General features: G+C 53.6%; 1 protein-coding gene across 9 annotated transcripts in view; it reads right to left on the bottom strand.

The window, feature by feature from the left end:
* The window catches only part of TASOR2 (transcription activation suppressor family member 2), a 78,888-nt gene that overhangs the window by 3,085 nt on the left and 62,972 nt on the right, over positions 1-12,831 (bottom strand). For all 9 annotated transcript variants that reach the window (XM_047741110.1, XM_047741109.1, XM_047741107.1 and 6 more), the window contains 4 exons: positions 8,609-12,442; positions 2,475-2,600; positions 1,729-1,882; positions 889-994 (listed from right to left, as the gene is read on the bottom strand). In XM_047741110.1, the coding sequence (XP_047597066.1) occupies positions 889-994; positions 1,729-1,882; positions 2,475-2,600; positions 8,609-12,442 (4,220 nt within the window). The remainder of the gene's footprint in view (positions 1-888; positions 995-1,728; positions 1,883-2,474; positions 2,601-8,608; positions 12,443-12,831) is intronic.

Below are 12,831 nucleotides of genomic sequence, written 5' to 3'. Positions count from 1 at the left end.
AGCCACCTCCTCAGAAACTCCCAGTTGGCCTCTGCCAGCCTCTGCACCACCCCCCAGCTCAACCCGGGCAAATCCCTCCCAGACGGGACAGCATCAGCTCTGAGGTCCACTCAGACCTTCTGGCTTGCTTCTTCTCCCACACTGGTTCTAGGTATTGCCTCTCCCAGACCTCTGCTCTTGGCCACGTCCCTTTTGAGATCTCAGGGTCAGGCCTACGTTTGTCCTTAGGAAGGAGATAGGAGAGAGCAGTCATGTTAGAGGTGACCATTCTGGGCTCAGAGCCCAGCATCACAACTCCTTCTTGTCTGACCTGGATCAGCTCTGTCGTCCCCATACTTCAACTTCCCCATCGTGACAGCGGGTTTTTACTGTCCGTCTCTGCTGTAGGAGGCCAGGCAGGGGCTGCCTGACAGGGGCTGCCAGTCACTTGACGGGGGGCTTGTCAATCTCGCGGCCCCACACCATGTCCGCTCCCGTCCTCGCCTCACTGCAGCCCGGGGCACCTACACACCCCAGGTCTCTTCAGCCAGGCAATCGATTAAAAAATACTTCGGCAAAATCCAGCTGTACATTGCTTACTTAGGGGTAAAACATTCTGATCTCAACGCTTCGATCCCTGTAACTGTGGCAACTTGGTACCCGAACAAGCCAGCCCCAGCCCGCAGGTCTAGTGTTGCGTTCTCTCCGGTTCACGCTAGGAGAGCCAGAGCTTCAGTGGACCGACACTTCGGACTCGGCAAGGGCCTCAGACTCGCAGTGGCGGCTCCAGCCCCAGCCCACACGCCTTCCCCATCAGCCCTGCGACAGCAAGTGCTGGAACCCACCTGCGCACCTGCCCCCGGGCCCCAGGGGGAAGCACGAAGGCTGCCCCGCACCCCAAGGCCTCACCTGGTGTCTTCTCTTAGCTTCTTGTTTTCCCTGTGGTGAAGCAGCCATTTCCACCTCCCGTTTCTGTTCAGCTTCTCCAGGGTCCTGACCACATCCTTCAGCTGAACTGCAGACAGAAGAGACGAGGTCTGGTCGGAGGCCAACTCGGACTCATGGGGAGGCAGAGTGTATCAGCCCTGCTGCCCATCAGCCGCCCCAACCCCGGGACACCTGTCGCGTTCATGTGACCAGTGGGAAGTCCAGCGGCCACAGAAGACACTGGTCTAGCCTGCAAAACCTGTCAACTCTGGTCTCCACACGGAACTCACGCTTGTGGGGTCCACACGCCTCCTCTGAGCCAGGAGCGGCGTGTGCGGGGAGCTGCACCCTGACATTAGCACGGCAGGTGTCGATCAGCCGTGTAATTAGCACCCGCCCAGGGCTGCGCTACCCTCCTTCTTGCCTAACCGCTGTCCAGAGAGAAGGGAATTAGGAGTGTCCAGCACATAATTGAGACTTTGAAGAGCCTTGTTTCTGATTTCCAGAACATCAAGACGGCAGCAGAGAGGGCTGCGGGGCAGGCGCCTGAGCCGGGGAACAGAGGAGCCGGTGGGTGCCGTAGGCGATCATGTGACACCCGGGAGGCTCAGGGCACGTGCCTGGGGATGAGAACGACGCGATCCAGACGCAAACTGCTTAGCAGGGCACGCAGCAAAAATGAAGGCCTCAAAAGGTGGTGGTTGATACTACTTTTGAGTTCATTTCTTTTTGAGATGAAGTAGTGTTTGGGCCACTGGGTGAAGAGCAATGGATGTACGAGATTTCAGAGACAGAATCAAGGAAGGAAAATAAAAGACCGACCTAATGTCACGGTTTCTAGGATCTTGTCGTCCGAGACCACGAAGCCGCCCGTCTGGAGGAGCTCCTGGTAGGTGTGCTCGAGCACGTCCTCGGGGCCGTCCACTCCCGCGAAGAGGACGCTGGGGAAGTGCTTCAGCTTCAGCAGGAAGGGGATCTGCAAACACGACAGGATCCGTGGGGAGGAGGGGTTGGTGGGGTCCCTTTTAGCCAACGGGTTCAAGATTCAGTTAACTTGGATGACTGCAAATTCTGCGACCCCTGTCCAAAGCCCACCAGCACCTCAAGGAACCTGGACTCCGCAAACTCCCTAGAACTCGTGCGTTACCAGTGGCCTCTCGAACCCAGGCTGGAGACCCTGAGTGAGGGCAGAGCGCGGCTCAGCCACGGGGCCCGTGATGCGGCGAAGCAGGCGACAGGTTCCGCTCCCGCCAGGACGGCAGCCCGGCCTGGGCCTCGGGGGAGGCGTCTGCTTTTATTCAACATAAATACCCTCACACTGCAGAAAACTTTCACAAGGCCTTTTAAAGCACGATTTGCTACCGTTAGGTGTGAAGAGCTACAGGTTTATATCTCGGCCGAGGAAATGTCCCCGGACTCCCTCTCTTCATGGCTCGTCCCTAGCTCGGAGCCGTGATGTGCCCCACAAATGCCTTGCTATGTACACTGGCCTGCGGGACGCCCCCTCAGGACACCCCAGAAAATGCCGGGGACACCCTTCTTCGTAAGAAACAGACGGTCGGACGTACCTGGTGCAGGCGCGACGCTGTATCCTCGTTTCTGATGATGACCAGGAGCGTGTCATTCTCTCTGTGGACGGCCTGACAGAAATGCTGAGGTTCAATTTCCGTGTGGCCCCCTTTCCTCAGGACACTCTGGAAGAGGTGCGGACATTATTGCAGGAGGGCGCTGGCACACAGTCCCTCCCAGTCCCCTCGGCACTTTGGCAAGCACATCCCATTCACTCAACTGTCCCAGCGGGTGGCGGCGGCGGCGGCAGCCAGTCCTGCTTCCAAGTGAGCTTTCACATGTCCAACACGTGGCTCCTGGGCACTGCCACCAGCTGACTGAGCGGTCGTTTCAAAGGCAAAGCACTTTGTAATCGACCCTGCGTGCCCATGAAGTGGCCGAGGCAGACTCCCCAATGCACAGACATGGGGCTCTCGTCCGGCCTGTGGCAGCAAGGCACCCTGCGGATGCAGACATTCACTCTAAAAACGCCACCTCCAGTCAAAAAGTTTCTAGAACTTTTGGAATCCAAGTGACAGCTCTGTCACGTGGAGTGCCATGAACAGCTGTGGCTCGAGCCCCTGGGGGCGGCGGGGAGAGGCGGCTGGCCGCCCACCGGTCGCCGGCCTGACTGGCGGCCTCAGCTCGTCAGCTGAGAGACAGTCCTTCCCTCTGTCCCCTTTCGTGACGCCTCCGTTGCTTCTGTCTGAAGGGTTCTGGAGGTTTCCGCCGCACTCCCTGATGTTCCTCCTTGCCGGGGGAACACAGTGTCAGACCACACGTGTCACTCCCTTTGTGGAAGTACCGTGTCACCTCCCCTGGACTCAACACGACTCAAACTTGATTATTTTGCTTCTTCGCTCAAACACATGGCAACGTATCTTCAAAGAAACTCCTCCAGATCTTTTAACAAAGAGCCTGCTGAAACATTTTAAATATAAATCTTCAGCTCTGACTCCATTTAGCAATAAACTACGTGAATGAATACATTTTCTGAGACGGTCAACACCCTTGCCACGTGCCTCGGAGTCCGGGCTAGTCTGTCGCCACCCGGCACACCTGGCAGTCACAGCGGACCTCCCGCAGCGTCATTTCACAGAGAGGTGGGGCCTGACTTCCCGTCTCCCCTGAATGCCTCCGGCCTCTCCGGGACGCAAAACTTGTCCAGGGTGGTTTTTAAAAATACTTTGCTCTAGATTACCTTGCTAGTACTTTATTCCGAAGCTGATTTTATACCGGGTCCCCTTCTCACTTGAAGATTACTTTATTTTTAAGATTTTATTTATTTATTTGACAGACAGAGATCACAAATAGGCAGAAAGAAGGGGAAGCGGGCTCCCTGCTCAGCAGGGAGCCCGATGCGGGGCTCGATCCCAGGACCCTGAGATCATGACCCGAGCTGAAGGCAGAGGCTTAACCCACTGAGCCCCCCAGGCGTCCCCTGAAATGACTTTCACCTTTGCACAAACTTTGTTATTTTCTGTCGTAAGCAGCAGCCACAGGATAAACAGGGTCGTGAGGCACGTGTGCGCTGGAAGGCCGTGCGGCACCCCAGGTCCCGCCGCTGTGCGAACAGAGCCCGGCGACCCCGCTCCCTGTCCCGCGCGGGAGCCCGCAACCCCTCGCTCTGTCGGGGCGTGAACGGCTCCGAAACACTAGGTGTTTCGCTCACTGTGGCTTTGATGCTACAGAGTCGGCCCCGGACGTATTTCAGCACAGGTCAAGGCACAGTACATGTCATCAACCAAACAAAATTAACTCCAATTCAAGGCAAAAAAACCCAATTCATTTTTAAGTTACTTTCAGAGGCCAAGCACCTAAAAACACACTTCACTGTTTCTGACTCCACGGCGTACCACAGCGGCACGGAGACTGGAACAAAGACCAACCTTGGAAAACCGAAGGATCCTTGATGGGAAGTAAGAATCTGACTTTAATCTAAAATCATTTCAATGGCACAAAATAGGAGCCACGGGCCATCTCAGTAGACGACATGTTTGACCGCAGCGTCCCGTGCCAGCCCCGCAGCGGTCACGTTTCCAGTCCTTTCCGCACACTGCAGCCAGAGTTCGCTCTCCAACACGAACAGGACGTTATTTTCCTGTAACAAGTTTTGTTCAGGGCCTCCCCACCGACCTCAGGCGAGGCTCAGGGCCTCGGGACCTGCAGCCCGTGCACACCTCCAGCCACAGCTCCAGATAGCGGGCGTGATGCCCCCGCACCGCCGGCCGCGCGCCGCCCACTGCCCCCCGCCTGCCCCACAAAGGCCCGCAGGACCACCGGGCAGCTGCCACCAGGTCGCCTTCCAAAGCCTCACACTCGCAGAACTGGCCTCCCCTACCGCGCCCTGCCATGGTGACGGTCACAAACACTTCCCGATGTTTACTGTTAGTAATTCAGCATGCGTGGGTTTGCCAAGTGACACTTACGACAAGACAGATACTCCGCACTCCCTGACATAAGCGAACTCTGAAACAAATCTAGGCGAACGTTTAGAACGACGACACTTAGGGAGTCTGGCTGTCCACACCTCGTACCAGAGGCCAGCATTGCCTCCTTAAGAAAAAGGCCCTGACCTTCCTGACTAGGCCTCTGCCCCCACATCAGCGCCCGAGCCCCTGCCCTGGCCGAGGCCCGTCCCGGCCTGCTGATCTGGCGCTCATTTGGCTGCTTTTATCGGTGTTCGGCAGTTTTCGTTAGTTTACACGACAGTTTACATTGGCTGCAAGGATCACGACAGGAACGCACCGATTTCCCTCCCCCACACGCCGGGACTCGAGAGCGCATATGAAGGACTGCCGTCCTTTGAACCAGCTTCTGCTGCGAGTGAGGAGGGTTGAGGGAGGCGGCGTGTTTGGGGACCGCTTTGGGTGGGTGCCCCAGGCCGTGATGAGGGGGCTGGAGGGGGGGGTTGGGGGCAGTGGGGGGTGAGGTGCAGGTCAGCAGGGGGAGTAGCCGCAGGGTGGCGGACGTGTCTGGGATGACGGGAGCTGGCTTTCTGACACGGGGGAGAGCTGCTCCTCCGGCAAAGGGAGCCAGGACAAGCCTCCTGGTGCTGGACTGGACCCAGGGATGCAGGTGCACGCATTTCAGTTTTGTGAACACATCTACAGCTTTCCTGCTGCTGGGAGGGCCGAGAGGCAGTGACACCTAGTGCCACAGGGTTCACCCAGGGCCCAGCTACGGACTCCGGATGCTGTTCCTCTTATAAAAGAATCCACACTCCGTCGGGAAATGGCAGACTTTAAGGCTGGGGCAAGGAAGGCAGGAGGTCAATCTGAACATGGAGTCGTACCACAAAGGAAGAAAGGATAAAGATCTAAACAATGATGGGGACTTGCCAGAAGGACACAGAAGTCCCTATAAAGGGCTCCCACTGGCTGGGTCTGGGGCAATCTGGGCATTACCATAAATAGTGAAGGACCCAAACAAATACTGTTAAAATGTCCATATGACCCAAAGCCATCTACACATTTAATTCAATCCTTATCAAAATACCAACAGCATTGCTCCCAGAACTCCAACGAAGAACCACGGAGCCACAGAAGACCCAGAATAGCCAAAAGCGATCTTGAAAAGGAAAAACAAAGCTGGAGGCATCACAATTCCAGATTTCAAGTTACATTACAAAACAGCAGTGATTAAAACAACAGAGCACTGGCACAAAAACAGATGCACAGATCAACGGAATAGAATAGAAAACCCAGAAATAAACCTACAACTATCAATCTTCGATGAAGCAGTAAAGAATATTTAGTGGGAAAAAGTCTCTTCAACAAATGGTGCTGGGAAAACTGGACAGCCATATGCAGAAGAATGAACCGGACCACTTTCTTACACCACACACGCAAACACATTCCAAATGGATTAAAGACCTAAATGTGAGACCTTCTGAAACAGAAGAAAAAAAGAAAAAAGAAAAAAAGAAAACCTAGAAGCAAGCACAGGCAGTAACCTCTTTCACATCAGTCATAACTTCTTCATAGACACATCTCCTGAGTCATGGGAAACAAAAGCAAAAACAAACTATTTTGACTACCTCAAGATAAAAAGCTTCTGGACAATGAAAGAAACAATGAACAAAACTAAAAGGCAACCTACTCAATGGGAGAAAATACTTGCAAATGACATCTCTGACAAAGGATTAGTATCCAAAATATATAAAGAACTTATCAAACTCAACACTCCAAAAAAACAAATAATTCGAGTATAAAATGGTCAGAAAGTATAAACAATAATTTCCCCAAAGACATACACAGAGCCAGCAGACCCATGAAAAGATGCTCAACATGACCCGCCATCAGGGAAAGGCAAATCAGAATGACAAGGAGATACCACCTCACAGGCATCACAATGGCTGAACTCAACAACACAAGAGGGGTGACTGGCTGGCTCAGCAGGACTGTGCAACTCTTGATCTTGGGGTTGTGAGTTTGAACCCCTTATTGGGTGTTGAGATTAATTAAATTAATAATAATAAAAACCTTTGGGGCGCCCGGGTGGCTCAGTGGGTTGAGGCCTCTGCTTTCGGCTCGGGTCATGATCCCAGCGTCCTGGGATCGAGCCCCACATCGGGCTCTCTGCTCAGCAGGGAGCCTGCCTCCACCTCTCTCTCTGCCTTCCTCTCTGTCTACTTGTGAGCTCTCTCTGTCAAATAAATAAATAAAAAAAAAAATCTTAAAAAAAAATAAATTAATAATAATAAAAACCTTAAAAAATAACCCCACAAGAAAAAAGTGCTGGCGAGGATGTGGAGAAAGGGGAGCTCTCGTGCCCTGCTGGTGGGAACGCAAACTGGAGCAGCCACTCTGGAAGACAGTAAGGAGGCTCCATACAAAGTTCGAACTAGGACTGCCCTCTGATCCAGCAATCTCACTACTGGGTATTAACCTACAGAAGAAACCCACTAAATCAAAGGGACACGTGCACCCTATGTTTACTGTATCATTATCTCCAACAGCCAAATTTCAAAGCAATGCAAGCATCCGGGGACCGGTGAACGGGTGAAGGGGTGTGTGGACACACGTGCACAGGTGTACGACTCCACCATGCAATCTGGCCACGGTCACGACGTGGGGGAGCCTGAGGCTATTACGCTGAGTGAAGTAAATCCATCCGAGGAGAAGTAGCTCCGGATCTCACTCATATGTGGGGTTTAAGAAACAAAACAAACACGGAAAGGAAAAAAAAGAGAGAAACAAACCAAGAAACAGACTCTGAGCTGCAGGGAACACACTCCTGGTCGCCGGCGGGGAAGGCTGGGAGGTGGGGTTAGGGAGCACACCTGCGACATCTGCGACACCTATGACACCTGCAATGAACACACACGAGGGCCTGGACGGTAACTCCGAGTAAAAGAACAGGGAGCGCGGGTCCACGGGGTATCAAGAAGCAAGTGGGGGAGACGGGAAAGCTCTCCCCTGCATACCGCCCACTAATAACCGTGCGAGGAAGACGGAATTCGACCCCCACCATATTAGCAGCTGCTTTAGGCAAGAATCGTCAATGTATTACCCCGGGGGGTGAAAGTCCGATGAAGAATAGGGTATTTATATATATCCTAGTCTACCTCCCACCCGCAAATCATCATTAGTAATTATGAATAAGTGATAAACTTATATTATACCATTAATATATTATTATAAACAATAATTCCTTTATAATTAATTAATGTAAAGTTATTTATGAACTTTACATTGGAGGCGGAGGAACCTGGCAGAAGCCATCTTCACACGAAAGACTACACCGCGACGGGACAAGTCAGCAGCGTGTGCCGCCTCCTACGACGCGCTGAGGAGAACAGCGGACGTGGCTGTTTTCACCTGAAATGCATAAATCCCGCGGCAACAGGAGATGCCCATGAAGCGAAGCAAACTCTCACGTCACCGGCCTACACTCTTCCGCACTGTCCGGCTCAGCAGAGATCACAAGGAAAACGGAGAGACACAAGCATAGGTGACGCGGGCGCCAGGCCAACACGGGGCCCGTGACCTCCGCGGCGGAGCAGCCAGCGTGCGGGTGAGGACGGGGCTGTCACACCCCGAGGCCCCTTCCTGTCACTTCTCTCTGGAGCCTAGCACGCTGACCCGTGAGCTCTGAGAACACGTCGGACGGCGACGGGGGTCGCGCGCGCTCGAGGCGGCGGGCACCGTACCTTTGTTCTCACAGAGAACGACGGGTCTTCGGTCTCCGCGAGGTAGAAGAGGCAGGGGCTCCGACAGGCCGCCTTGACCACGCTCATCAGTCTGACGTGCAGGCTGGCGCACAGGTCCGCGACCAGGTCCTCGTAGGAGGCGGCCTGCGGGAAGGCGGCGCGCGGCTCGCGAGGGGCGGCCTCCCCAGGGCCCCCGCCGCACTCCCTGTCGGGGAAAAGCGCCGCCTTGCTATTCGCCACCACCTTGTTGAACTCGGCGTATTCGCTGAGGATAAGTGAAATATCGTTCCGGGATTCTCTGAAACTGGTGTTGTACCTCAGCCTGTTGAGGTGGAACGAAGCCGCCTGGTTTCTCTCGGAATCCGCCCGCGGCTTTCTACCGGGGCCGCCGCTCTCCCTCCACAAGGAAGAACCGTCCCAGCTGCCCGGCGCGCGGCCTCTCCCCCGCGGGCTCTGCTGCCCGGCGCCCGAGTGCGCCACCGTTACCACAAGGGGACTCCGGCTCCGGGACGCGAGCTGCGGAGCCGGGGACTCGGGGACTCTTGTCAGAGGGAAAGCTCCAGCACCCATCTGGAGAGGGGCCTCCTTTGCAAAGACACTGGTGGAGGAGGCACAAGGCTGAGAATCTCGCTTCTTCACGATTTGTTTTAGCTTATGTGCAAAACGCAGATACTCCAGATCCAAAGTGTTCTGGGTGAGGTCATCTGCCACCTGCCAGGTGTTTGTCCAGGAGCTGAGCAAGCCACACTTTGCAGTGAAATTGGGGTGCCGCCTCAGGCTGTGCAAAGTTCTCGTGGTATCTGTCAGCTCTTTAGTTACGGTGAAATTAGCGTAAGTCCTGGGGATGCCGTGGAGGTCTCGGATCTGGATATACGAGGGCACATACCTGTCTTCTTTCTTGAACCCAAAGAGCCAGTGTCTGGGAGCAGTGCCCGTCTCCAGCCCTGGGGCAGGGGGAGAGTAGCCCCACTCTTCATTATCACTGTTATTTAGGCTCGGGAAAGAGTCATAATCATCTTTCGAAGTATCTTCTTCTTTCTTGGTTTGACTACACCTCAAAGGGCAGGAACTCTCTACCTCTGATTTGGGATTTCTACAGCCCCCGCAAGAGTCCTGATCAGACTCTCCAGAAAGCGGCTCATACCGGATCTCAGAATTCACACTGACATCCACATCTCTACCCACGGTCCCCGAGTCCTCCTCGGCTCTGAGCCCCTCACCAGAGCCCTGACTTGCTGTCTGCTCTTCAGAGACTCCACAAACAAGAGGGGCACAAGTCGGGGGAACAACGGAAGCACAAGGCTCTCTAATGGTATTTTCACCAGTGATGGCTGTTTTATGGTATGAATCCGCAGGTACACACATGGGGAAAAGCCCAGCGTCCAGCAGATCTTTTGTTCCACACACTGCCCTATCTTGCAGCACATGAACCGTGTCTGGTTTGTCTTCCGGAGATGTGGTGCTAGACTGGGAGTCAACACCTCCTAGATCTGTGGACTCTTCATGGAACCTGGCCTCAGCATCACTATTCTTAAGCAAACTGGCCATTTTGACCACCGAGATTTCCTGTGTCTGGACCCCGGTCTCTGTGTCCGTGGGTCTGGGACAGTGGGGTAAGGCAGCCCCATCTGAGGGAAAAGCCAGTCTGGGGCTCTCTGAGTGCCCACGTGTCTGTGTATCAGCCCCGCCAGCTGAGCAAGAGCTCAAGGACCGAGCCTGCAGGTAAAGGCCTTCATCTGTCTTCACGCCACCGCTGAAGAGATGATTCCCAGTACTTTCAGGGCCGGTCTCCTCTTTTAGTGCCACATTCACTGTACCACTTGGAGCAGTTGTAGAAACAAATGTGTCCGCCAAAGACTTTTCAATCATCTTTGTAGGACTATGTGGAGGCTCATTGGTCTCCAAGACAAGAGAACTGAAATTCCTGTTTTGTACGCTAACTGGCTGCAGTGGGTTTCCTGATGGCACCAGTTTTTCTAGAGAAAGCTTGACATCCTCTCCGTATCTGGCAGCTGAGGCAGGCTGGCTCAGCTCCACAGCGCAGAACGGCAGCTTTTCTGAGAAAGAGAAACCCTCGCCATGCTCCCCTGGGCCAATCTCCTCAGTTAGTTCACTAGGCAGGGTCAGACAGCCGTCTCTTCTTTCTGGATGCTTACTTCCTACGACAGGCATCTCAGCACAGAGCTGCATCTGTTGTACTCCATGTAAGTTATCTTGTCCCACCGGATGAGTAGGACCAACAAAAGAATGTTCTTTCTCCGTCAAGGCCAAGTTTACAGACTCCATCCGGGAGAATCTGTCATTTCCCTCACCCAGTGTACTGGCCAGCTGCAGACCACACAGAGACAAGGCCTGAGGTCGATGTGCTGCTTCGACTGGATCTTGGCGGTCAGGACTGGAAGCTGGTGACACTTCTTCAATTAAAGAAGCAAAAGGAAAGTCTGAGGTGACATTCACCTCCTCTGCGATCTCAAGGGCACAAGTTTCTTTAGAAAGTATTAAGGTAACGGTTTGTAAATTATCACCTTTTCTCTCCTTACTTTCTAACGAATTCTCAGGCATTGTAGGGAACATGGAGGTATAATTCGCAGAATCTACCTCTGGGTCTTCTAGGAGAGTCACCTCTTCTGGCCTAATGATCTCTTCAGTCGCGTCCTGAAGTTCCAAACTTGCCATGGGGGCCTCCCCCGGTCCCCCAGCCGGCACCTCTTCTCTGGGGCTGGTGGGCGGCGATACCGTGAGAGTGAGGTCGATGTCGGAATCCTCCTCAGAGAACTCCAGGCTGGCCTCCTCTCTGCTCCCTGAGAGGCAGGTTTGTTTGGTAAAGGCGGTACGAAAGGATTCAAAGTTCCTCTGCTCACTCTTCAGCCCGCGCCCGTCACGCACCGGCTCTGAGGAGCCGTCTGCGGCGCCACCCGCCGGCGGAGCGCGGTCACGTGCGGAACCGTGTCCCAAGGCGGCAGAGGTGGCTGGCGAGACCGCGTCTTCCACCTGGGACGGCTCTATGATCTCTTCCGCAGATATGCCAAGGAGACTCGGGGTGTGCAGGAAAAGCTCTTGAGAGGGCTTCGTCTCTTCTCCGGGTGATGGATAATTAGAACCTTCAACGGATGACAACACCTCTGCCACCACCGAGCTGCCGGATGGAACGGGAATCTCTTTTCGCAGCGAACACATTTCTTCTGCAGGTACCTCTTTGCTGAGTGAGGAGGCGCAAAGGTACCTAGTACCTTTCTGCTTGGACACTGTGGGAGAGGGACCGTCCCTAAGGCCTTGTGTTTGTGCCTTTTCAAAAGCAGACGCAGGATGCCTCAGACTCCCGGCAGGTGACACTGGTGTAATCCACTCCGGATGAAAGGCTGTCGGTTCGCAGCCTGTATTTATAACGTCTGTCTGTACTGGGACGTAGGTATTTTTTTCAAAAGTGAAGGTAACTGGTTCCAGATTAATCATCACATACTCTGAATCATCCTTCCTCTCCAGGGCAGGCTGACAGTCTCCGCTCAGGGGGCCACTCTGCCGGATGAGGCCCTGGAGAGCACTGGGTTCTGTCTGCACCGCTGCATGGAGGACATCCCCCGCGCTGTCAAGGGCGCCATACGCAGATTTCTGACAGATCACTGGCGGACCGCCGAGCCCATCGTAAGTCCTGCTGAATGTGGTCTGTGGGACCCTATCGTTGTAAGTCACTCCTGTGCTATCAAGTGGCTCAAAGGTTTTGTCTTCGCCGGGAATGTCAGGTCCATTAGTTTGGGTACTTCCAGTACTAGCAAGAACAAGACTAGAAGTCTCCAGCTTATCTGATGGACCTCGTTCAGCTTCTTCCCCAATAATCTGAAATGACAGAAAGAAAAAGCAAGAGTCAAACAGACTCTTTGTTCACGTTTACGTGTGGAGAAGAACAGAGGGGACGAGAATCAGTGTCAGTTTGTTCTTTCGAATCTTCTAATTTTAAAGACTACCACCGGGTAGAAATCAAGCAAATTGCTCTCTTTTTAGGAAAAGAGAGCCCCAAATAGGAATTTTTCTCTAAATAAATATACACACAAATGAGAGCTTCAAACCTTCAACTGCATAGCTTTTTTTTTTTTTTTTTAATTGCCTTTTGGGAAGAAAAGCGGCCAGACCAATGGGCATACAAAGACCTCAAAGTGCAGTCTGTTTGCTAACCACACCGCCTGATGCAGAAATGCAGTACTAGAGAAAAAACAACTCAGTTTTAA

Source organism: Lutra lutra, chromosome 8 (genome assembly GCF_902655055.1).
Source record: "Lutra lutra chromosome 8, mLutLut1.2, whole genome shotgun sequence".
Taxonomy (NCBI): domain Eukaryota; kingdom Metazoa; phylum Chordata; class Mammalia; order Carnivora; family Mustelidae; genus Lutra; species Lutra lutra.
This window is presented reverse-complemented; position numbering and strand designations above follow the sequence as displayed.